Below are 25,162 nucleotides of genomic sequence, written 5' to 3'. Positions count from 1 at the left end.
CGGGCTGATTTAGCGATCTCTTCTGCCAAAATAAAACTGGCCTTGACAGCAGCCTGGCCTTGTGATTTGGCTTTTTTGAACAGAGCCTGTCGAGATTTGAGGCCTCGTTTTAATTCCTCTGCCTTTTGTAGCCTTTGTTCCATGTCCATATTCTTGTTTTTGTCCGCGTGTTTCGTTTCATAATGTCGTCTCAGATTATACTCTTTCAGTACCGCCACACTTTCTCCACACAGAAGACACACAGGTTTTCCAGCTACCTTCGTGAACATATACTCCGACTCCCACCTTGTTTGAAACCCCCGGTTCTCAGTATCCACCTTCCGTTTTGCCATTTTTGATGGGTATCTGAAAGTTAATTTTACTGTGATGCTGACGACTGCTGTGCCAATAAATATTGAAATGAAGCAGCCTACTGCTCGGTGCGTCACCTTTGCATTGTGGGAAATGTAGTATTGGTGCGTGTAAAAGATCTGCGGGCTGCCGGCTTGCTGCGGGCCGGTTCTAATAATAAATCAAGATCATCCCAGGGGCCGTAAAAAACCTTCTTGCGGGCCGGATGTGGCCCGCGGGCCTTGACTCTGACATATGTGCTGTAAAGGAACAAAATGAGGAAAAAGTCACATGGTCTGAATACTTTCTGAAGGCACTGAGAGGAAACGTCCTCTCACTGTCAACTGTGTTTATTTTCAGCAAACCCAACATGTGTAACATTTGTATGAACACAACAAGATTCAACAACTGAGGCATGTACTGAACAAGTTCCACAGACATGTGGATAACAAAGGGGGGGGTCAAAAGTAACAGTCAGAATCTGGTGTGACCACCAGCTGCATTAAGTACTGTAGTGCATCTCCTCACCAGATTTACCAGTTCTTGCTGTGAGATGTATTTTATATACTGCTCAAAAAAAATAAAGGGAACACTAAAATAACACATCCTAGATTTGAATGAATGAAATATTCTTATTAAATACTTTTTTCTTTACATAGTTGAATGTGCTGACAACAAAATCACACAAAAATTATCAATGGAAATCAAATTTATCAACCCATGGAGGTTTGGATTTGGAGTCACACTCAAAATTCAAGTGGAATACCACAATACAGGCTGATCAAACTTTGATGTAATGTCCTTAAAACAAGTCAAAATGAGGCTCAGTAGTGTGTGTGGCCCCCACGTGCCTGTATGACCTCCCTACAACGCCTGGGCATGCTCCTGATGAGGTGGCGGATGGTCTCCTGAGGGATCTCCTCCCAGACCTGAACTAAAGCATCCGCCAACTCCTGGACAGTCTGTGGTGCAACGTGGCGTTGGTGGATGGAGCGAGACATGATGTCCCAGATGTGCTCAATTGGATTCAGGTCTGGGGAACGGGCGAGCCAGTCCATAGCATAAATGCCTTCCTCTTGCAGGAACTACTGACACACTCCAGCCACATGAGGTCTAGCATTGTCTTGCTTTAGGAGGAACCCAGGGCCAACCGCACCAGCATATGGTCTCACAAGGGGTCTGAGGATCTCATCTCAGACCTAATGGCAGTCAGGCTACCTCTGGAAAACACATGGAGGGCTGTGCGGCCCCCCAAAGAAATGCCACCCCACACCATGACTGACCCACCGCCAAACCGGTCATGCTGGAGGATGTTGCAGGCAGCAGAACATTCTCCACGGCGTCTCCAGACTTTGTCACGTCTGTCACATGTGCTCAGTGTGAAGCTGCTTTCATCTGTGAAGAGCACAGGGCGCCAGTGGCGAATTTGCCAACCTTTGTGTTCTTTGGCAAATGCCAAATGTCCTGCACGGTGTTGGGCTGTAAGCACAACCCCCAACTGTGGACGTCGGGCCCTCATACCACCCTCATGGAGTCTGTTTCTGACCGTTTGAGCAGACACATGCACATTTGTGGCCTGCTGGAGGTCATTTTGCAGGGCTCTGGCAGTGCTCCTCCTGCTCCTCCTTGCACAAAGGCGGAGGTAGCGGTCCTGCTGCTGGGTTGTTGCCCTCCTACGGCCTCCTCCACGTCTCCTGATGTACTGGCCTGACTCCTGGTAGCGCCTCCATGCTCTGGACACTACGCTGACAGACACAGCAAACCTTCTTGCCACAGCTCGCATTGATGTGCCATCCTGGATGAGCTGCACTACCTGAGCCACTTGTGTGGGTTGTAGACTCCGTCTCATGCTACCACTAGAGTAGAAGCACCGCCAGCATTCAAAAGTGACCAAAACATCAGCCAGGAAGCACAGGAACTAAGAAGTGGTCTGTGGTCACCACCTGCAGAACCACTCCTTTATTGGGGGTGTCTTGCTAATTGCCTATAATTTCCACCTGTTGTCTATTCCATTTGCACAACAGCATGTGAAATGTATTGTCAATCAGTGTTGCTTCCTAAATGGACAGTTTGATTTGACAGAAGTGTGATTGACTTGGAGTTACATTGTGTTGTTTAAGTGTTCCCTTTATTTTTTTGAGCAGTGTGTGTGTGTGTGTATATACATACATACATACATACATACATACATACATACAGTGGTGCAAAAAAGTATTTAGTCAGCCACCAATTTTGCAAGTTCTCTCACTTAAAAAGATGAGGCCTGTAATTTTCATCAAAGGTACACTTCAACTATGACAGACAAAATGAGGGAAAAAAATCCAGAAAATCACAATGTAGGATTTTTAATGAATTTATTTGCAAAATATGGTGGAAATTACAGGCCTCATCTTTTTAAGTGGGAGAACTTGCACAATTGGTGGCTGACTAAATACTTTTTTGCCCCACTGTATATATAGCGCTGTGTAATGACAAAATGCAAACATTGAAGTCATATATATATATACATACATACAGTGGGGCAAAAAAGTATTTAGTCAGCCCCCAATTGTGCAAGTTCTCCCACTTAAAAAGATGAGAGAGGCCTGTAATTTTCATCATAGGTACACTTCAACTATGACAGACCTAATGAGGGGGAAAAAAATCCAAAATTGTAGACCTGCACCAGGCTGGGAAGACTGAATCTGCAATAGGTAAGCAGCTTGGTTTGAAGAAATCAACTGTGGGAGCAATTATTAGGAAATGGAAGACATACAAGACCACTGATAATCTCCCTCGATCTGGTGCTCCACGCAAGATCTCACCCCGTGGAGTCAAAATGATCACAAGAACAGTGAGCAAAAATCCCAGAACCATACGGGGGGACCTAGTGAATGACCTGCAGAGAGCTGGGACCAAAGTAACAAAGCCTACCATCAGTAACACACTACGAGGCCAGGGACTCAAATCCTGCAGTGCCAGATGTGTCCAGGCCCGTCTGAAGTTTGCTAGAGAGCATTTGGATGATCCAGAAGAAGATTGGGAGAATGTCATATGGTCAGATGAAACCAAAATATAACTTTTTGGTAAAAACCTACTGTGAAGCATGGGGGTGGAAACATGCTTTGGGGCTGTTTTTCTGCAAAGGGACAACTGATCCGTGTAAAGGAAAGAATGAATGGGGCCATGTATCGTGAGATTTTGATTGAAAACCTCCTTCCATCAGCAAGGGCATTGAAGATGAAACCTTGCTGGGTCTTTCAGCATGACAATGATCCCAAACACACTGCCCGGGCAACGAAGGAGTGGCTTCGTAAGAAGCATTTCAAAGTCCTGGAGTGGCCTAGCCAGTCTCCAGATCTCAACCCCATAGAAAATCTTTGGAGGGAGTTGAAAGTTTGTGTTGCCCAGCAACAGCCCCAAAGCATCACTGCTCTAGAGGAGATCTGCATGAAGGAATGGGCCAAAATACCAGCAACAGTGTGTGAAAACCTTGTGAAGACTTACAAAAAACGTTTGACCTCTGTCATTGCCAACAAAGGGTATATAACAAAGTATTGAGAGAAACTTTTGTTATTGACCAAATACTTATTTTCCACCATAATTTGCAAATAAATAAATTAAAAATCCTACAATGATTTTCTGGATTTTTTTCCCCTCATTTTGTCTGTCATAGTTGAAGTGTACCTATGATGAAAATTACGGGCCCCTCATCTTTTTAAGTTGGAGAACTTGCACAATTGGTGGCTGACTAAATACCTTTTTGCCCCACTATATATATATATATATTGGAGTTGTTACTTGGTTAGAATTTTGTGACTTCAATGTTTGCTTTTTGTCATTACACAGCTGTCTGTCATGGTAGTATAACCCTATTTCACTCTGTCACTGCATAAGAAAAATAGCAGTAAACAGCTAGCAAGTTAGCTTATATTTAGAGGGTGAGCCATTTCTGTTGTCAACTAAACTATGAGGTAACTGATAAGACAATGTATGCATTTTATGACTAAGGCCAGATAGAATCACAAGCACGACAAAACAGTTTAGGAATTTTTTTGGGTGATCGTCTCTTGCTCGTCCGCATCATTGTTTACACTGACTAATAGTGAAGTGGAGTAATTGCACAGCGTTAAAGATGCAGTCCGGAATCTTAAGCGCAACAAACTCATAACATAAATTGTACCAATTAGGTTTGTAACATATCATACGAATTGCAACAACAAAAATGCATGGTGTAACTTATCATAGGAAGTGGATCACGTAGTACACAAAAAACGGGGTCCTGCTTTTGCTCGTGATCACCACTTTCAAAACTAATGGCTGAAATTATACAAAGTTCTGGAGCGTCACTTTAACTTACCATAAATACTTCATGCAGTAGAAGAACAAGCAATTACAAACGGTTGTTTGCTTGTGTTCAGGATGGCATGCTAGATAGACACGAGTTCCTGACGTGGGTGTTGGAATGCTTCGAGAAAGTCCGACCTGGAGAGGATGAGCTTCTGAAGCTGCTGCTGCCCCTCCTGCTACAGGTAATGTCGATATACGATCCCTTTAGCTCCCATCTTAATAATAATTTGGTGGGTGCTTCTATTTGTCCTATTTCACACGTGTATTAATATGCATGTGTGAATTGGAAATGTGGTTTTTGCTTATCCCACTCTCCCCGAGACACCCTCGGAGCAATTAGGGTTAGGTTCCTTGTTCAAGGGCACATCGGCAGATTTTTCACCTTGTCAGCTTTGGGATGCGAACTAGCAACCGTTCAGTTACTGGCCCAATGCTCTAACCACTAGGCTATCTTTCTCCTAATGCAGTGATGAATTTCATTCTCCATCCAGTAGCAAACCATGTATTTCATGTGGAAGAAGTAACTTGAGACACTCAGAGATGTAGTTTATCTTCACTAATCAGGGAAAGTCCAGGTTCTTACATCCTCTAATTATACAATTGGGGACATTAAAAACATATTTTTCAAATTCCTTTTTGTGCAACAATGGTACATTGTTAATGCAACAAATTATCTTGCAGGGTGATGTCAAGCACCAAGTAAAGTAGCAATCGTCTAATGAAAATAAATTCTGACATATGCCCTTGGAAGTGCAGTTTAATCTACTTTAAAGAACATGTTTTTACCTGAGCTGCAGTAAATGTTAAGTTATGAATGCCCCCAACTGTACATCATTGAGGCTGACCTAGCTACCCTCCCCAGTTTTTCCCCTATATTCCATTGCTGTGATTACTTAACAGCTCTGAAGAGTTAGAACTGACATTGTGAGTCGTGTCCCCTCCCTCACTACTCAGGGGGGTTAGAACTGACATTGTGAGTCGTGTCCCCTCCCTCACTACTCAGGGGGGTTAGAACTGACATTGTGAGTCGTGTCCCCTCCCTCACTATTCAGGGGGGTTAGAACTGACATTGTGAGTCGTGTCCCCTCCCTCACTACTCAGGGGGGTTAGAACTGACATTGCGAGTCGTGTCCCCTCCCTCACTACTCAGGGGGGTTAGAACTGACATTGCGAGTCGTGTCCCCTCCCTCACTACTCAGGGGGGTTAGAACTGACATTGCGAGTCGTGTCCCCTCCCTCACTACTCAGGGGGGTTAGAACTGACATTGCGAGTCGTGTCCCCTCCCTCACTACTCAGGGGGGTTAGAACTGACATTGCGAGTCGTGTCCCCTCCCTCACTACTCAGGGGGGTTAGAACTGACATTGCGAGTCGTGTCCCCTCCCTCACTACTCAGGGGGGTTAGAACTGACATTGCGAGTCGTGTCCCCTCCCTCACTACTCAGGGGGGTTAGAACTGACATTGCGAGTCGTGTCCCCTCCCTCACTACTCAGGGGGGTTAGAACTGACATTGCGAGTCGTGTCCCCTCCCTCACTACTCAGGGGGGTTAGAACTGACATTGCGAGTCGTGTCCCCTCCCTCAGTACTCAGGGGGGTTAGAACTGACATTGTGAGTCGTGTCCCCTCCCTCAGTACTCAGGGGAGTTCGTGCTGTCGGCCTACCTGTCTCGGAGACTGGCCTACTTCTGCACGCGACGCCTCAACCTGCTGCTAAGCGATGGGAGCCTGGGACCCGGCTCCGGGGGGCACCCGGCACACAGCATCCTGGCACAGCCGGGGAACACCCTGCCCCCCACACCCACCTCCCAGCCCACGGGGGGCAACCAACCCCAGACCCCCTTCACAGACTTCTACATCTGCCCTCAACACAGGCCCTTGGTGTTTGGGCTCAGTTGCATGCTACAGGTACAAACACACGGAATAGCCTTTCCACTGAATTGAATGGATTGTCTGCTACTGCAGTACTATTACACTGCTATTAATATGACTGTTGAGTCATGAGGCTAGAATAGTAAGTACTATTCATATTACTGTTAAGTCATGAGGCTAGAATAGTAAATACTATTACACTACTATTAATGTTATTGTTAAGCCATGGGGCTAGTATAGTAAGTACATGGCTATGTTGGTAAACTAGCTCTGGTTACATTATCAAGTTTGGGATTGTTCCTGATGAAATTCTATTGTAGATTACATTTTTCCTGATTTCCCATAATGTCAATCACATCCCTGAATTCTTCTTTTGCTGGTCTTGGTTTCATCAGAGTATCGTGCTGTGCTGTCCCAGTGCCCTGGTGTGGCACTACTCTCTGACAGACAGCCGGAACAAGACTGGTTCCCCACTGGACCTACTCCCCATATCCCCGTCCAACCTGCCCATGCCAGGGGGCAACAGCACCTTTACACAGCAGGTAAGGCCCAGGGTCTGGTTCCTGTCAAGGTTTCTTCCCGCCTTGGAAGATATTCCATGCCACTGTACCTTTGGCATTGGCTTTATATTGCTTAGAGTTTGGGTTAAGACTAATATATTTGGGGGTTAGATTAGGACTAATGTATTTGGGTTTCGGATTATGACTAATGCATTTGGGTTTTGGATTATGGCTAATGCATTTGGGTTTTGGATTATGACTAATGCATTTGGGTTTTGGATTATGACTAATGCATTTGGGTTTTGGATTATGGCTAATGCATTTGGGTTTTTGGATTATGACTAATGTATTTGGGTTTTGGATTATGACTAATGCATTTGGGTTTTGGATTATGACTAATGCATTTGGGTTTTGGATTATGGCTAATGCATTTGGGTTTTTGGATTATGACTAATGTATTTGGGTTTTGGATTATGACTAATGCATTTGGGTTTTGGATTATGACTAATGCATTTGGGGGGTTGGATTATGGCTAATGCATTTGGGTTTTGGATTATGACTAATGCATTTGGGTTTTGGATTATGACTAATGCATTTGGGTTTTGGATTATGACTAATGCATTTGGGGGGTTGGATTATGGCTAATGCATTTGGGTTTTGGATTATGACTAATGCATTTGGGGGTTGGATTATGGCTAATGCATTTGGGTTTTGGATTATGAGTAATGCATTTGGGGGTTGGATTATGACTAATGCATTTGGGGGGTTGGATTATGGCTAATGCATTTGGGTTTTGGATTATGACTAATGCATTTGGGTTTTGGATTATGACTAATGCATTTGGGTTTCGGATTATGACTAATGCATTTGGGTTTTGGATTATGACTAATGCATTTGGGTTTTGGATTATGACTAATGCATTTGGGTTTTGGATTATGACTAATGCATTTGGGTTTCGGATTATGACTAATGCATTTGGGTTTTGGATTATGACTAATGCATTTGGGTTTTGGATTATGACTAATGCATTTGGGTTTTGGATTATGGCTAATGCATTTGGGTTTTGGATTATGGCTAATGCATTTGGGTTTTGGATTATGACTAATGCATTTGGGTTTTGGATTATGACTAATGCATTTGGGTTTTGGATTATGACTAATGCATTTGGGTTTTGGATTATGACTAATGCATTTGGGGGGTTGGATTATGGCTAATGCATTTGGGGGGTTGGATTATGGCTAATGCATTTGGGTGTTGGATTATGGCTAATGCATTTGGGTGTTGGATTATGACTAATGCATTTGGGTGTTGGATTATGACTAATGCATTTGGGTGTTGGATTATGACTAATGCATTTGGGTGTTGGATTATGACTAATGCATTTGGGTTTTGGATTATGGCTAATGCATTTGGGTTTTGGATTATGACTAATGCATTTGGGTTTTGAATTATGACTAATGCATTTGTCAGTTGATTGATTGAATGCCCTCCACGCGCTGACAGGTTGACATCATTGCATGCCTATTGACTTTGTCTTCTCAGTTGTCCCGTCTGCTTATCTCAGTCTTATCTGTGCTTTTACCTCAGGTCCGTGCAAAGGTCAGAGAAATAGAGGAGCAGGTCAAGGACAGAGGGCAGGCTGTGGAGTTCCGCTGGTCCTTTGATAAATGTCAGGAGACAACTGCTGGTAAGGAAACTGCTCCTTCATGATTAGATCAATAACACCTGTAAAATGACATTTCATCCAGATAATGACTATATGGGCTGGTTTCCCAGACGAAGGTTAAGACTAGTCCTGGACTAATAATCTAATTCAACAGATTCTCCACTGAGCATGCTTTATAGCCCAGCACTAGGCTTCATCTTTGTCTGGGAAACTGGCCCTGGATGTATAAGGAAAAAGGAAATTAGTAACATTTTGTGTTTTACTTGCTTTCGCCAGGCTTCACCATTGGAAGGGTCCTACACACCCTGGAGGTTCTAGACAACCACAGTTTTGAGAAGTCAGACTTCAGCAACTCCCTGGATTCCCTTTACAACCGCATCTTCGGCTCGGGCCAGAGCAAAGACGGCCACGAGGTAAAGATGTTTTCTCTTAGATGACCACTCTTGCATATGTCAAGTCTGAAGACTTCAAAGGCCCAGTGCAGTTAAAATGTGATTTTTCCTGTTTTTTATATATCACACACACTGCATTTGGAAAGTATTCAGACCCCTTGACTTTTTCCATATTTTCTTACGTTACAGCCTTGTTCTAAAATGTATTAAATAGTTTCTTTCCTCATCAATCTACACATAATACCCCATAATGACAAATCTAAAACAGGTTTTTAGAAATGTTTGCAAATGTATAATAAAAAAAAAATACTTCTCACATTTACATAAGTGTTCAGACCCTTTACTCAGTACTTTGTGGAAGCACCGTTGACAGTGATTACAAGCTCGAGTCTTCTTGGGTATGATGCTTTTAGCTTGGCACACTTGTTTGGGGAGTTTCTCCCATTCTTCTCTGCAGATTCTCTCAAGCTCTTGTCAAGTTGGATGGGGAGTGTAACTGCACAGCTACTTTCAGGTCTCCAGAGATGTTCGACTGGGTTCAAGTCTGGGCTCTGACTGGGCCACTCAAGAACATTCAGAGATTTGTCCCGAAGCCACTCTTGCATTGCCTTGGCTGTGTGCTTAGGGTCATTGTCCTGTTGGAATGTGAACCATCGCCCCAGTAAGGTCCTGAGCGCTCTGAAGCAGGTTTTCATCAAGGATCTCTCTGTACTTTGCTCCATTTCCTCCAGATGTGACGCTTGGCATTCAACCAAAGAGTTCAATCTTGGTTTCATCAGACCAAAAAATCTTGTTTCTCAGAGTCCTTTAGGTGCCTTTTGGCAAACTCCAAGCAGGCTGTCATGTGCCTTTTACTGAGGAGTGGCTTCCGTCTGGCCACTCTACCATAAAGGCCTGATTGGTAGAGCGCTGCAGAGATGGTTGTCCTTCTGGAATGTTCTCCCATCTCCATAGAGGAACTCTGGAGCTCTGTGAGAGTGACCATCGGGTTCTTGGTCACCTCCCTGACCAAGGCCCTTCTCCCCCGATTGCTCAGTTTGGCTGGGCGGCCAGTTCCAGGAAGATTCTTGGTGGTTACAAACATCCATTTAAAAATGGAGGCCACTGTGTTCTTGCGGACCCTCAATGTTGCAGAATTTTTTTGGTACCCTTCCCCAGATCTGTGCCTTGACACAATCCCCTTTCAGAGCTCTACGGACAAATCCTTCGACCTCATGGCTTGGTTTTTTCTCTGACGTGCTCCATTTCGAGATTCATAGCAAAATGGCTGAATACTTATGTAAATACTTGTACATTTTTTTATTATTGTTGTCAAAAATGTCTAGCACCATTTTCGCTTTGTCATTATGTGGTATTGTGTGTAGATTTGGGGTGGGGGGGGGTGGTATTTATTCAATTTTAGAATAGGGCTGTAACGTAACCAAATGTGTAAAAAGTAAATGTTTTTATGCTTTCCTGAAGGAAATTCATGTTTGATAAATGTCCCTTTGCTAAGAAGTTCTTTTTGTTTCTTTTTGACCATTTTAATTTGAAACAATCAGTTAGGTACTTAATTGTTGCCCAGAAATGATTTTGATATTGAGATAAAAATAGCTGCATTGGACCTTGAATGGTTTTCAATCACATATGAAAAGGCAAAATGTCAAGTGTGAGCAAGAGGCCAACTAACACCATCTGGCCCTAACCATTACTGTAGAACACATAGAATTTCTTCTTCTGGAGACAATGAACTGTATTCTTATAGAAACACTACTTAGATGGGCCCAGGCTTCCGTGCTGTATGGTCTTCTCCCTGACATGTTTCTCTCTATTTAGATGTCCCCTGATGACGATGCCGTGGTGACCCTGCTGTGTGAGTGGGCGGTGTGCTGCAAGAGGTCTGGCCGTCACAGGGCCATGGTGGTGGCCAAGCTGCTGGAGAAGAGACAGGCAGAGATCGAAGCCGAGGTGAGACATTGGCCCACGCACTCGTGCACATACACATTTCCGATTCATGACTACAGCACCGTGACTGCCCCACAGTGACGCCTTGTCACTCGGCCACAGCTTTTCCTGAGTATTCTCAAGGATACTTCTTGCCTTCTTTCTTGTCTCGTGAGAACAGGTCTCTCTTGCAAAAGAGATCTTAATCCCGAGATTTCACCTGTGTAAATAAAGGATGAAGATGGCCACAGCCTTTAATAACAAGATTCTGAATTGTTTTAGAAGATGTGAGGTGTAGGTTTTTGTATTTCCTCAAGGCTATTGTTGTGTGCAATGCTGTCTCAATCCATATAATTAAATTGTATTGCCTGCAAACATGTGTATACAAAACTGAAGAAACTATTGTTCAAATGTTATACCATGCTTATCACAGATGTAAGGGATATTTGCTCAATGGCAGTGGTTCTCAGGCTGTGTGTGTGCTTGTCTGTGTTCACAGAGGTGCGGCGAGTCGGAGGTGGTGGATGAGAAAGGCTCAGTTTCATCAGGATCTCTCTCGGCGGCCACCCTGCCTGTGTTTCAAGACGTGCTCCTACAGTTCCTGGACACCCAGGCCCCCATGCTCAGTGAGTCTGCCCTTCACTTCACTAGTAGTCAATTATATTCCCTTATTTGGGTTGTCTGCGGCTGCTTCCCAAATCACACCCTATTCCCTATACTGTAAGGTGTCTACCCACTCTGCCCAGATTTCCTAACTTAATACATCTGATAAGCACTGAACTCTCTTGACAGAGTGGTGCGCCTTCTCGCAGAGACTTTTGAGGATTCTACATGTTGTGGTGTTCGTCTGCAAAGTTGTTTCCGCTGGTCGCAAAAAGCCAAATTAACATGACACAAACTGAATTAAATGTAAAAGGCTTTGAAAATTTTAAAGCTAGCGGTACGCTCAGTGCTCCGTTGGTGTTTCACAAATGTTTTTCTGAGAAATCTTTGAATCATTCATATGAAAAGTGTATACTAGAATATGAAAATGTATATATTTCCTCTATACTGTTTTATGTCCTCTGGGTTTGGAAGTAAGAGGAGTTCCACTGTGAGCCTGTCCGTTAGCCTTAATTCCTCCACAGCATCCAGCCCAGCTGACGCAATGCTATTTTCCAGATTATTATTTTTTTTTGTACCTTTTTTTTTCTCTGACCTCAATTGATTTATTCACTCTAATTTTAGCCATCCTACAAGAGTAAAAATGTTACCCATTTTTGATTAAACACCATATATAATGCTCTACTTTTGATTAGGGCCCAAAAGGGCACTTGACCACAGCTCAATGGGTCCTGGACAAAAGTAGTGCACTATATAGGGAATATAGGGTCCCATTTATGAGCCCGCTAGGCTCTCTGCATCTCCTGATTCCAGCACTCTTTTGGATTTAGTCTGCCCAGCGGTTGAGTTGTTATGCACTACTATGGGTTTGGGACTTGAGCTGTACTGTACTGCGCTGGCCTGGTTACGCATCCACCATAGTGCTGAAAAGGACAATGGTGAAAATAAAAAAATCCACAACAGCACAGTATGGATCAGGTCAGCAACATAGTGGGAAAGGGGTATTGGTGTTGAGTAGGGTGAAAGAAATCCAGGTTAGAAGATTCCTGGACTCTGGATGGAATAAGCAGAAAATTATGGAATTCCCCACAGGTATTTCTGGAAAACCTGGGAGTTTTTGGAATGTTACCCAAATTTTGCAACCTTAGTGTTGGGTTAGCATGGCACATGGTCCTGTGTGGCTCAGTTATCAGAGTATGGCGCTTGCAACATCACGTTCAATTCCCGCTTTAGCCACCCAATATGAAAATGTATGTGTGCACTACTGTTAGTCGCTTTGGATCAAAGTGTCTGTTAAAGATGATATTATAAAGGTTATGACTGGTCTCTTACTGCTGCTAATGCTGGAGTGTATAGTGACAAACTATCCCCATATGTCCCTTCTCAGCGGAGGCAGGCAACGAGAGCGAGCGTGTGGAGTTCTCTAACCTGGTGCTGCTCTTCTGCGAGCTCATCCGCCACGACGTCTTCTCTCACAACATCTACATGTGCACGCTCATCTCCCGCGGTGACCTGGCCTCTGACTCTCACCTGCCCCGCCCCCGTTCCCCTAGTGATGAGCCTTCAGACGAATCAGAGCGCAAGGAGCAGGATGCAGGCAGCAGCGTCAAGAACGAGGCATGTTATGTGGTGGCAGCTGTGCTAGTGTCCACAATGTATCGTCGATAGTTACTCACTGCTTTTGAATTTATTTTGGAATGAAACGTGTATTTTCTTTTCTTTATACAGGACACTGGTCTTTCCGAGTTAATGGAGATCGATCACAACTCGAGCGCTAATTTCGATGAGGTAGGTGTATATGCATCATGCCAGTAGAAGTGGGCAGATAATGTGTACTAGTGAATATTGTCCCCGGCACAACTATATAGTATTCTTACCTGTGCTCCATCAAACTGTCCCATTGACCTCTGGATAACCTTTCCATGCTGTGTGCAGCCCTATTAACTTGAGTTATCTCTTTTTTTGTAGATGTTTTCTCCCCCCACTCACTGTGAGTCAAAGGGCAGCCCCTCTCCCGAGAAGCCTGCCCCGGAACAGGAAGGGAAGGGCGCCTGCAAAGACAAGGCCCTGGATCCTGCCTTCCCATTGGTGTACGAGCAACCCCGCCACATCCAATACGCTACCCACTTCCCCATCCCCCAGGTAAGCAGCCCTGAGAGAGGCTTTGGCTCAGCTCTAACACACAGATGGAATTCAATCTGGGTCATCAGTGCAACTGTAGACCATGATGGCCTTCTGAGCTAAAGCCCAGGCTCTGGGTGCTTTATAGCTTCAGACAAGTTTACTTATCACCACAGCAAAGCTTAGTGAACTACCGTAGCTACATTGGGACTGGTTGTTGATCTAACTCAAGGCAATTTTAGCCCTCAAAAGCTAAAACACACATTTTCAGCTTCCTGGCGTTGCTTTGCACCCAACCTCAACTACATAGCCTATGCACAAATTGACTCACTTGACACAGTTAGCCCTCTAAACAAAAGACAGACCTCAGGTGACTCATAACAACTGGGTGGCTCTATGAACTACCTCCACTATGCATGTATTGACTCACTCCTTGACAGTTAGCCTTCTGAGCTAAAGTCTAGGCATTAGCTATTAGTGCCGGCCTAAGTCCTCAGATCTCAGGCAATGTGAACTACCTCCACTACATAATGCACAGTGCACACATTGACTGACTTGTCATCATCCCTAGGAGGAGAGTGCCAGTCACGAGTGTAACCAGCGACTGGTGGTGCTCTACGGCGTGGGCAAGCAGCGAGACGAAGCGAGGCACGCCATCAAGAAAATCACCAAAGACATCTTGAAGGTGCTCAACCGCAAAAGCACAGCAGAGACCGGTAAGAACAGTACTAGTTCCAGTTCTTATTTGACTCTTGTTTTTAATGACCTCATCTATGGGCCTTCTGTTTTCCCCGGAGCAATATGGCCTGTCAGTTTCTTTCTGCCGTTGCTTTTAGAATTGTTCACGTAGAGAGAAAGACTATGCTCGTTCTGGAAACTCCAGGCTTTGACATGAATTTGAGCACCAGTCGTGATGCGCAACCATAGATTTATTGAGTGACGTTGTATATTCCCACAACTCTCAGCAGATGTGCCCCCTGTCTATCACATTACAGATACTGTTTGAGCAGATTGCAGTGAGACGTTATTTTGTTAACTTTGTTTTTGATGGACGCGGTGCCTGTTTTTGGTGCATCGCAAACGGCACCCTATTCCCACTACTTAAAGTAGTGCCCTATGTAGGGAATAGGGTACTATTTGAGAGAGTCTGCTGTTACATCTGCCTCCATCTGATCCCTTCAAAAACATTTCCCAAATTGAAAACTTTCCTCAGAAACCTTTATATCTCTTCTCCAACACTCTTTCCTCTCTGTTCTTCATTATTGAACACAGGATTTTTGACGATTGACTCCAGGGCTAGCATCCTATATTCAATATTCATTTCCACCCTGTCCAATTTCTATGCTAGTAGCTGTAATTTGCTGCCACTCATCTTATCTCTCTTAGCATGTGACATTAACAAGGGGGATTTGAGAAGTTATAATTATGCAGCCTAAAGGGCTTTTTTCTTATGTCATTCAAGTCATTTATGTTCAGCCATATTTCTGCTTAGGAGTTGAGCAGATGGCCTTCTGGTTACAAGCCCATTTCCCTTGTGCTTTGCATAACCTTCTCTGTTCCTTTTTAGATTTTAAGCCATTTGAACACTGTCATTATAATGTGAACTTCGAAAGTAAAGGGTCTTGAGAATGTGATTATAATGGGTGCAACCCAAATGCCAACCTAGTCCCTATATACAGGGCACTACTTTTGACCAGAGCCCTAGGGGCCCTGATCAAAAGTTGTGCACTATTTATAGGGACGCATTCGGAAAGTATTCAGACTCTTTCACTTTTTTTCACATTTTGATTCGTTACTGCCTTAAACATTTAATCCATTTGTAGAATATTTTCTCTCAATCTGCACACGATACCCCATGATGACAAAGCAAAAACAGGTATAGAAATGTATAAAAAATATAAAACGTAACACATTTGCACAAGTATTCAGACCCTCTTACTCAGTACTTTTTTGAAGCACCTTACAGCCTCTGGTCTTTTTGAAGCAATTACAGCCTTGGGTCTTCTTGGGTATGACGCTACAAGCTTGGCACACCTGTATTTGGGGAGTTTCTCCCTTCTCTGCAGATCCCCTCAAGCTCTGTCAGGTTGGATGGGGAGCGTCGCTGCACAGCTATTTTTAGGTCTCCAGAGACGTTTGATCGGGTTCAAGTCTGGGTTCTGGCTGGGCCACTCAAGGACATTGAAACTTGTTGCGAAGCAACTCCTGCATTGTCTTGGCTGTGTGCTTAGGGTCGTTGTCCTTTTTGAAGGTGAACCTTCGCCCCAGTCAGGTCCCGAGCGCTCTGGAGCAGGTTTTCATCAAGGATCTCTCTGTACTTTGCTCTGTTCATCTTTCCCTCAAGGCTGACTAGTCTCCCAGTCCCTGCCGCTGAAAAACATCCACACAGCATGATGCTGCCACCACCATGCTTCACCGTAGGGATGGTGCCGGTTTTCCTCTAGACGTGACGCTCGGCATTCAGACCAAAGAGTTCAATCTTGGTTTCATCCGACCAGATAATCTTGTTTCTCATGGTCTGAGAGTCCTTTAGGTGCCTTTTGGCTAACTCCAAGCAATCTACCATGTGCCTTTTACTGAGGAGTGGCTTCCGTCTGACCGCTCTACCGTAGGCTTGATTTGTGGAGTGCTGCAGAAAAAGTTGTCCTTCCATCTCCAGAGGAACTCTGGAGCTCTGTCAGAGTGACCATCAGGTTTTTGGTTACCTCCCTGACCAAGGCCCTTCTTCCCCGATTGCTCAGTTTGGCAGGTCGGCCAGCTCTAGGAAGATTCTTGGTGGTTCCAAACTTCTTCCAATTAAGAATGATGGAGGCCACTGTGTTCTTGGGGACCCTCAATCCCACATGTTTTTGTACCCTACCCCAGATCTGTGCCTCGACACAATCCTGTCTCTGCGCTCTACGGACAATTCCTTCAACCTCATGGTTTGGTTTTTGCTCTGACTTGGAATGTCAACTAGGGGACCTTTTACAAGTGTGTGCCTTTCCAAATCATGTCAAATCAATTGAATTTACCACAGGTGGACTCCAATCAAGGATGATCAATGGAAACAGGATTCACCTGAGCTACATTTCGAGTCTCATAGCAAAGTGTCTAAATACACTGCTCAAAAAAATAAAGGGAACACTAAAATCACACATCCTAGATCTGAATGAATGAAATATTCTTATTAAATACTTTTTTCTTTACATAGTTGAATGTGTTGACAACAAAATCACACACAAATTATCAATGGAAATCAAATTTATCAACCCATGGTCTGGATTTGGAGTCAAATTAAAGTGGAAAACCACAATACAGGCTGATCCAACTTTGATGTAATGTCTTTAAAACAAGTCAAAATGAGGCTCAGTAGTGTGTGGCCTCCACGTGCCTGTATGACCTCCCTACAACGCCTGGGTATGCTCCTGATGAGGTGGCGGATGGTCTCCTGAGGGATCTCCTCCCAGACCTGGACTAAAGCATCTGCCAACTCCTGGACAGTCTGTGGTGCAACGTGGTGTTGGTGGATGGAGCGAGACATGATGTCCCAGATGTGCTCAATTGGATTCAGGTCTGGGGAACGGGCGGGCCAGTCCATAGCATCAATGCCTTCCTCTTGCAGGAACTGCTGACACACTCCAGCCACATGAGGTCTAGCATTGTCTTGCATTAGGAGGAACCCAGGGCCAACCGCACCAGCATATGGTCTCACAAGGGGTCTGAGGTTCTCATCTCGGTACCTAATGGCAGTCAGGCTACCTCTGGCGAGCACATGGAGGGCTGTGCGGGCCCCCAAAGAAATGCCACCCCACACCATGACTGACCCACCGCCAAACCGGTCATGCTGGAGGATGTTGCAGGCAGCAGAACATTCTCCATGGCGTCTCCAGACTCCAGCAGATGAACCTGCTTTCATCTGTGAAGAGCACAGGGCGCCAGAGGCGAATTTGCCAATCTTGGTGTTCTCTGGCAAATGCCAAAAGTCCTGCACGGTGTTGGGCTGTAAGCTCAACCCCCACCTGTGGACGTCAGGCCCTCATACCACCCTCATGGAGTCTGTTTCTGACCATTTGAGCAGACACATGCACATTTGTGGCCTGCTGGAGGTCATTTTGCAGGGCTCTGGCAGTGCTCCTCCTGCTCCTCCTTGCACAAAGGCGGAGGTAGCGGTCCTGCTGCTGGGTTGTTGCCCTCCTACGGCCTCCTCCACGTCTCCTGATGTACTGGCCTGTCTCCTGGTAACGCCTCCATGCTCTGGGCACTACGCTGACAGACACAGCAAACGTTCTTGCCACAGCTCGCATTGATGTGCCATCCTGGATGAGCTGCACTACCTGAGCCACTTGTGTGGGTTGTAGACTTCTTCTCATGCTACCACTAGAGTGAACGCACCGCCAGCATTCAAAAGTGACCAAAACATCAGCCAGGAAGCATAGGAACTGAGAAGTGGTCTGTGGTCACCACCTGCAGAACCACTTCTTTATTGGGGGTGTCTTGCTAATTGCCTATAATTTCCACCTGTTGTCTATTCCATTTGCACAACAGCATGTGAAATTTATTGTCAATCAGTATTGCTCCCTAAGTGGACAGTTTGATTTCACAGAAGTGTGATTGACTTGGAGTTACATTGTGTTGTTTAAGTGTTCCCTTTATTTTTTTGAGCAGTGTATATAATGTATCTGTTTTTAATTTTTAATACATTTCTAAAAAACAGTTTTCTCATTGTCATTATGTGGTATTGTGTGTAGAATGATGAGGAAAACTATTTAATACATTTTATAATAAGGCTGTAACGTAACATTGTGAAAAAAGGGAGGGAATCTGAATATATTTGAGTGGCCTTTTATTGTCCCCAGCACGAAGGACAAATGCTCACCAACAGGAATGTAAACAAATTTGTGCACAAAATTCAGGAGCAATGAGCTTTCTGTGCATATGAAACAAGTTTTGAATCTATTTCAGCTCATGAAACATGGGACCAACCCTTTACATGATGTGTTGTATATATTTTTTAATAGGACTTTGATTTGTCTCTTCTCTGTCAGGAGGAGAGGAAGGACAGAAGAGGAAGAGGACTAAGCCTGAAGCCTTCCCCACAGCAGAGGACATCTTCTCCAAATTCCAGCACCTCTCCCATTTTGATCAGCACCAGGTCACCTCTCAGGTGAGACCCCCCCCCCCCCCCCAATAGCTGTCCAGTCTCATCGTTTTAAGTGTGCTCCAAAACCTGCTATTGGAATCTTCAAGTTATTCGGTATAAAATCGATACTTATGATATGTCTGCCATTCAATTCTTCTGGAGGTACAGTTAAATGATTCTCATAAAACAATGTCTTAAACGGCAAACTGATTTTTCAATTACTTTACTAGAGTATACAATGTTATGGATATTCCGTTATGTTTTTACTGTAGGCCTGTGTAGTAGTGATGAAGTTCGGCTCTTTACTGACAAGTCTTTTTGACTCGTTCAGTCAAAATAACCAATCTTTTGACTAATTTCATTCATTTGAGTCAGTAATGCGAAGCACACAGGACCCCCTACCGCGAACGATGGAGCTGAAAACTTGAAAGAGTTATGATCAGGGTTGGAAATTAACATTGCCAAATGCAGGTAGATTTTGTCATTGGTAGAATTTATATTTTACCAGCCAAGTTGGCGGGTGGTCACACAGAGCATTTGGAAACGGTTTTAAAAAATCCAAAGCCCACATGTAAATGTTGGTCCAATTGTCAAGAAAGGCTACTAAAGTGTGACTTTGTCCTTGTGTTTCTTGACTAGTTACATCGTTCTGTTCACACGCTAGGTTTTTCAATGTTAGTTTGAGTTTACTTTAACTGTCTGCTGCAGTCTGAGATTTTCTATTCTTTTTATCACCGACAAGCAAGTGCCCAAATTACTATGGTAATGGCCTGTCCCTTGTTAAAGGGCCATCTGACATAATTTTTTTTGTCTCACCTTATAATTGTGCTTGATTGAGCATGGATGACTCCCCCAAAAAATATCAGCGTAGATCCCCGAACTAATAATAATAAATAAGCTGCATCACTCAGTTTTTTTGTGGCAGGGTATGCACTTTGTTGATTCTTGATGTTCAGTTGTAAAACTGTTTATCTGTTTTAACATATTGGTTAAAAGATGCAGGTCACAAAAGTGAAATGAAGCTATATACCCCATTTACTTCTTATTAGAAAGCATGCTCATCTGTTGTTTTTGGTATAATTATGAAGGAAAAATATTTGGGCTGGTAAAAAAATCTGAGTGGCTGGTAGATTTTTTTAATCTACTTGCCCAAAAAGTACATTTCCAAGCCTAATCATGATTCTACGAGTATGGCGTTCACCATAGGGGGCTTATTGGAGCTGTCATTTGTGACAGACTTGTAAACGTGTGCTTTAAACTATGTATATTGGTTGATTGCCAGGCATACAAATACAATTATTTATTGATAGCTTTGAAACAAGGTCTAGTTGTGGCCGCAACCAGACTAGATTGTGAAATACTCTTGGCGGAATGCATTGACTATTGTCAGGGTAATAAGTATCCTGACAACTCACATTAAATTCTTCCGCTGCTCTGTTGTTCGCTCCATACGGTACATCACATTGCTGAGAAAAAACAAATATGCGTGGTGTAGCGTTTGGCCAGGGTAAGGTAATAAACACAGTCGTTCGCTAATTGAAGCCCCCCAAACAATTCGAGTTTGTTGAGCAGAGGCTGAGGCTTTTGGTTCTTCAAAGCTGTGTCCATCATAACGTTCAATAATCAATTAATTGTAGTCATTCTTGCGCCAATGCGATCAATTATCAGTTCTAAACACAGTGGTGTGTATTCATGTATGCGCAGGGAAGCCAGGCTTCCCACAAAAAATGTAACAATTTAAAAAAAATGTTTTATCTTTTGTCTATTTGTTTCATAATTTTCCTTCAATTCGCAAGAGGCTGAATGTATCTCACAGGAGGAAGCATCTGAGCGAGCGAAACAGCACCCCTCTGTCTCTCTACGTGTTGGCCATCTATCTGATGCTGTCTGGTCCAAATGAGTTGACATTGTTACCGCCCGTAGCATTGAAGACAGGGGATGCCTGCGATCATTTGGCCTTGTCCTTCCCAGTGATTTTTACCCAGCCACCGCTACTGTCTAAACATGTTTTTTTCTTCTCAATGCTCATGACCTATTGTCCTGCACGCATATGACCGACAATTGGTGGTCGGAGCACGTCTCTGGAGCCGCTGAGCCGGGGGAACATGTATTAATCCTGCTGTAGGACTCATTGCGACCAGCAGGTCAAACAAATTAGTTACTCAGGGGGAAGAAATGACTCAGTCAGTAAAAAGAGTTCCAAAATAACTCATTGTTAGCGAACTGCACATCACTACTGTATAGAGGTAATAATCCTTTTGGCCTTCTCTCTGACTAGGTGTCCAGGAATGTTCTGGAACAGATCACCAGCTTTGCCTTAGGGATGTCCTATCACCTGCCCCTGGTCCAGCACATCCAGTTCATCTTTGACCTCATGGAGTACTCCCTTAACATTAGTGGCCTCATCGACTTTGCCATTCAGGTATAGCTTTGTCTCTAATGTCAAGGCATATAATCACAGCATTTAATTCCACTTCTCATAGTTATACAGTAATATTTCCTTTAATGTCTACTCTTATGCCTTGAGTCTGCTTCTCTCTCACCGGTTTCTGTTAGTGGTTGTTTACTGCTGTTCTCCCCTTTATGCTTTAGTATCATTTGTATGAATCATCTTTCTATAACTAACCTTCTCTCTCTTCCCTGTGCATTTGTGTGTATCTAGCTGCTGAATGAGCTGAGCCTGGTGGAGGCAGAGCTGCTGCTCAAGTCATCCAGCCTGGTGGGTAGCTATACCACAGGTCTGTGTCTGTGCATCGTGGCCGTGCTGAGGAGGTACCACTCCTGCCTCATCCTCAACCCAGAGCAGACGGCACAGGTCTTTGACGGGTAAGTCTTACAGGCTTAACCATTAGGCTTTAGCCATGCTGCTCCGTGGAGAACGGACACCAAATTAGAAAGGGTGAATTTTGGTCTGTGTGCGTGCTCCTCTTTTCTAATTGGCTAATGTAACCGTCGGCCTGTCAAAAGTTCAACTTATCTGAACTTTTTGTTCGTTGACCGACAACGTGCGACTCTCATTGAGAAAGCATTGGAAATCACGGATATGGATAAAATCTACGGTCCAATTTGGCCGCGCCCTTAACCATTCACCTCTATAGCCTGGATGCTAATGTTATCCAAGCCTTAACCGTTCACCTCTATAGCCTGGGTGCTAATGTTATCCAAGTCTTAACCATTAATCTCTCTAGCCTGGGTGCTAATGTTATCCAAGTCTCAACCATTCACCTCTATAGCCTGGGTGCTAATGTTATCCAAGCCTTAACCATTCACCTCTCTAGCCTGGATGATAATGTTATCCAAGCCTTAACCGTTCACCTCTATAGCCTGGGTGCTAATGTTATCCAAGCCTTAACCGTTCACCTCTATAGCCTGGATGATAATGTTATCCAAGCCTTAACCGTTCACCTCTATAGCCTGGGTGCTAATGTTATCCAAGCCTTAACCGTTCACCTCTATAGCCTGGGTGCTAATGTTATCCAAGCCTTAACCGTTCACCTCTATAGCCTGGATGATAATGTTATCCAAGCCTTAACCATTCACCTCTATAGCCTGGATGATAATGTTATCCAAGCCTTAACCGTTCACCTCTCTAGCCTGGATGATAATGTTATCCAAGCCTTAACCATTCACCTCTATAGCCTGGGTGCTAATGTTATCCAAGCCTTAACCGTTCACCTCTATAGCCTGGGTGCTAATGTTATCCAAGCCTTAACCGTTCACCTCTATAGCCTGGGTGCTAATGTTATCCAAGCCTTAACCATTCACCTCTATAGTCTGGGTGCTAATGTTATCCAAGCCTTAACCATTCACCTCTCTAGCCTGGGTGCTAATGTTATCCAAGCCTTAACCGTTCACCTCTCTAGCCTGGGTGCTAATGTTATCCAAGCCTTAACCGTTCACCTCTATAGCCTGGGTGCTAATGTTATCCAAGCCTTAACCGTTCACCTCTATAGCCTGGATGCTAATGTTATCCAAGCCTTAACCGTTCACCTCTATAGCCTGGATGATAATGTTATCCAAGCCTTAACCGTTCACCTCTCTAGCCTGGATGATAATGTTATCCCAGCCTTAACCATTCACCTGTATAGCCTGGATGCTAATGTTATCCCAGCCTTAACCATTCACCTCTATAGCCTGGGGGTGCTATTCAATAACATTGCGTTATTGGATGCAGAAACAGTCGGGTACCTAATCTATTCACTGCCAATAAACCTGCCTCTGTTTTTTTTACAGACCTGGGTCATAAAAAATTGTAGCTAAATCAAATATGCCCCTCAAATACTTTGAAGTGTGCACTTTTGGGACTATTCCATTGGTGCCCTTGTATCCTGCACTCGATTCAACCTGTCTATAACTCATTTAGTACAGAAAGATTTCTTTCCTTTGTTGTTTTGCATTGTGTTTGAATACTATTCATTGACCAGGTTACGCATCGTGGTGAAGTCGGGGGTGAACCCAGCCGACTGCTCCTCAGCCGAGCGCTGCATCCTGGCCTACCTGTACGACCTCTATACCTCCTGCTGTCACCTAAAGAGCAAGTTTGGAGAGATCTTCAGGTAAAACATAAACATGGACTAGCAACTGTTTAATGCAGTTTTATTGTATACTGTAGTTTCCCTGTGATGTTTTAGGGGGCCAAGTCATGTTACATGCTAATATTGTTTTGAAACTAAAATATTTTTCCCCACATGGTAGCCATATAGGAGAACCAAACGGTGGCCTTTCTCTCCCTCTTTTGTCCAGTGAGTTCTGCTCCAAGGTGAAGAACTCCATATACTGTAACATTGATCCGTCTGACTCCAACATGCTGTGGGACCCTGTGTTCATGATGGAGGCCATCGCCAATCCGTCGGCCCACAATTTCAACCACAGCATGGTGGGTAAGATCCTCAATGACAGCCCCGCCAACCGCTACAGCTTCGTCTGCAACGTGCTCATGGACGTGTGCGTGGACCACAGGGACCCCGAGAGGCAAGCATTGTTTTTCTATAAAACCATTATCAACAATCAATTATTGAAACGTCCAGATGCATTGAAAACAATACAGGATTCTTGACTTGACTTGTCAACTCACCAGGTATCTTACCTGAATTCAATAGTAAGGTGTTACGAGTTTAATGTCTATCTCTGCAGGGTGAATGACATTGGGATCCTATGTGCGGAGCTGACTGCCTACTGTCGCTCTCTGAGTGCTGAGTGGCTGGGCGTCCTCAAAGCCCTCTGCTGCTCCTCCAACAACGGCAACTGTGGCTTCAACGACCTCCTGTGCAACGTGGACGTGAGTGTTCACACTCGCAGCATACACACACCTTGCACGCCTTGCGCCTCTCTCTCTGCACCAATTAATGTGCATTGCTCACTCAGGCTCTGAGAGGCACAGGTTAGAGGGGAACACTGACAGTTACATTCCAATAATTAGCAGTTCACATCAAAAACATTTCCTCTCTGTTTCCTTCTCTCTTCCGTCTCAGGTCAGTGATCTCTCCTTCCATGACTCTCTGGCCACCTTCGTAGCCATCCTCATTGCCCGCCAGTGTCTTCTTCTGGAGGACCTGGTCCGCTGCGTAGCCATCCCCTCCCTCCTCAACGCTGGTAAGAGCTCCTCTGTCAGCCCCAGACCCGTAGCCAGGGTCCTGTTCTTAGGCATCAAATGGAAGAAAACGAACTGAAACATTGAGGGACTACCTGGACTTGTCCAATAAGAAATGTACTAGGGCTGGGTGATATGGCCAAAATCTCATCCTGATAACGATACATATCACAATATAGCACATTTTCTGTAAATTAAATGAACGTTTATATGAAATGACCATGTAAAGGCCTATTTCTTATTACATTTTGAATTATACTCAAACAAATAGAGGTACTTACTCATATTAGATTTTTTTATTTATTTATAACCTGTGCAAATTTTAAATTAAGCATGTAAAAATATGAATGTATAAATAGAAAACACTTCAACTACAGTTGCAAATAAAATAAATGTAGGCCTAAAATATATATTTTTTGGGGGGGGCTTGCTTATTATGCATGTTTTGCATGTTATTTTGGCATTAATATGTGTCACATCAATTTGCATTTGGTACCTTGGGTCGAGTGTTGGCACCAACTCACGAAGCACCCATTTCTCGACCGTGTAAATTGGGACCATGTCTTTGCAGATGTAAGTTGTAACTGCAGCTGTTATCTCCTTCCATCTTTCGTGATTCTTTGCCATATGGTGTGCCACGGGCAAAAGGCTCTTGCAACGTCTGAGTCGAGGGTTTGTTTTGAGCACTCAACCGTACTTTTTGGGGTCTTATCCGT

At 44.1% G+C, this 25,162-nt stretch overlaps 1 protein-coding gene across 1 annotated transcript in view; it reads left to right on the top strand.

Annotated features, from left to right (window-relative positions):
- LOC139366412 (mediator of RNA polymerase II transcription subunit 12-like) overlaps nt 1–25,162 on the top strand; it is a 48,317-nt gene that overhangs the window by 5,586 nt on the left and 17,569 nt on the right. The window contains exons 6-23 of the mRNA XM_071103867.1: nt 4,731–4,841; nt 6,293–6,565; nt 6,925–7,071; nt 8,617–8,716; nt 8,972–9,108; nt 10,903–11,034; nt 11,510–11,636; nt 13,001–13,230; nt 13,342–13,401; nt 13,582–13,755; nt 14,306–14,450; nt 18,762–18,880; nt 21,135–21,278; nt 21,519–21,682; nt 23,281–23,412; nt 23,600–23,827; nt 23,990–24,134; nt 24,328–24,448. Coding sequence (XP_070959968.1) covers nt 4,731–4,841; nt 6,293–6,565; nt 6,925–7,071; nt 8,617–8,716; nt 8,972–9,108; nt 10,903–11,034; nt 11,510–11,636; nt 13,001–13,230; nt 13,342–13,401; nt 13,582–13,755; nt 14,306–14,450; nt 18,762–18,880; nt 21,135–21,278; nt 21,519–21,682; nt 23,281–23,412; nt 23,600–23,827; nt 23,990–24,134; nt 24,328–24,448 — 2,689 coding nt within the window. The remainder of the gene's footprint in view (nt 1–4,730; nt 4,842–6,292; nt 6,566–6,924; nt 7,072–8,616; nt 8,717–8,971; nt 9,109–10,902; nt 11,035–11,509; nt 11,637–13,000; nt 13,231–13,341; nt 13,402–13,581; nt 13,756–14,305; nt 14,451–18,761; nt 18,881–21,134; nt 21,279–21,518; nt 21,683–23,280; nt 23,413–23,599; nt 23,828–23,989; nt 24,135–24,327; nt 24,449–25,162) is intronic.

This window comes from Oncorhynchus clarkii, chromosome 14, assembly GCF_045791955.1.
Source record: "Oncorhynchus clarkii lewisi isolate Uvic-CL-2024 chromosome 14, UVic_Ocla_1.0, whole genome shotgun sequence".
NCBI classification, from domain to species: domain Eukaryota; kingdom Metazoa; phylum Chordata; class Actinopteri; order Salmoniformes; family Salmonidae; genus Oncorhynchus; species Oncorhynchus clarkii.
This window is presented reverse-complemented; position numbering and strand designations above follow the sequence as displayed.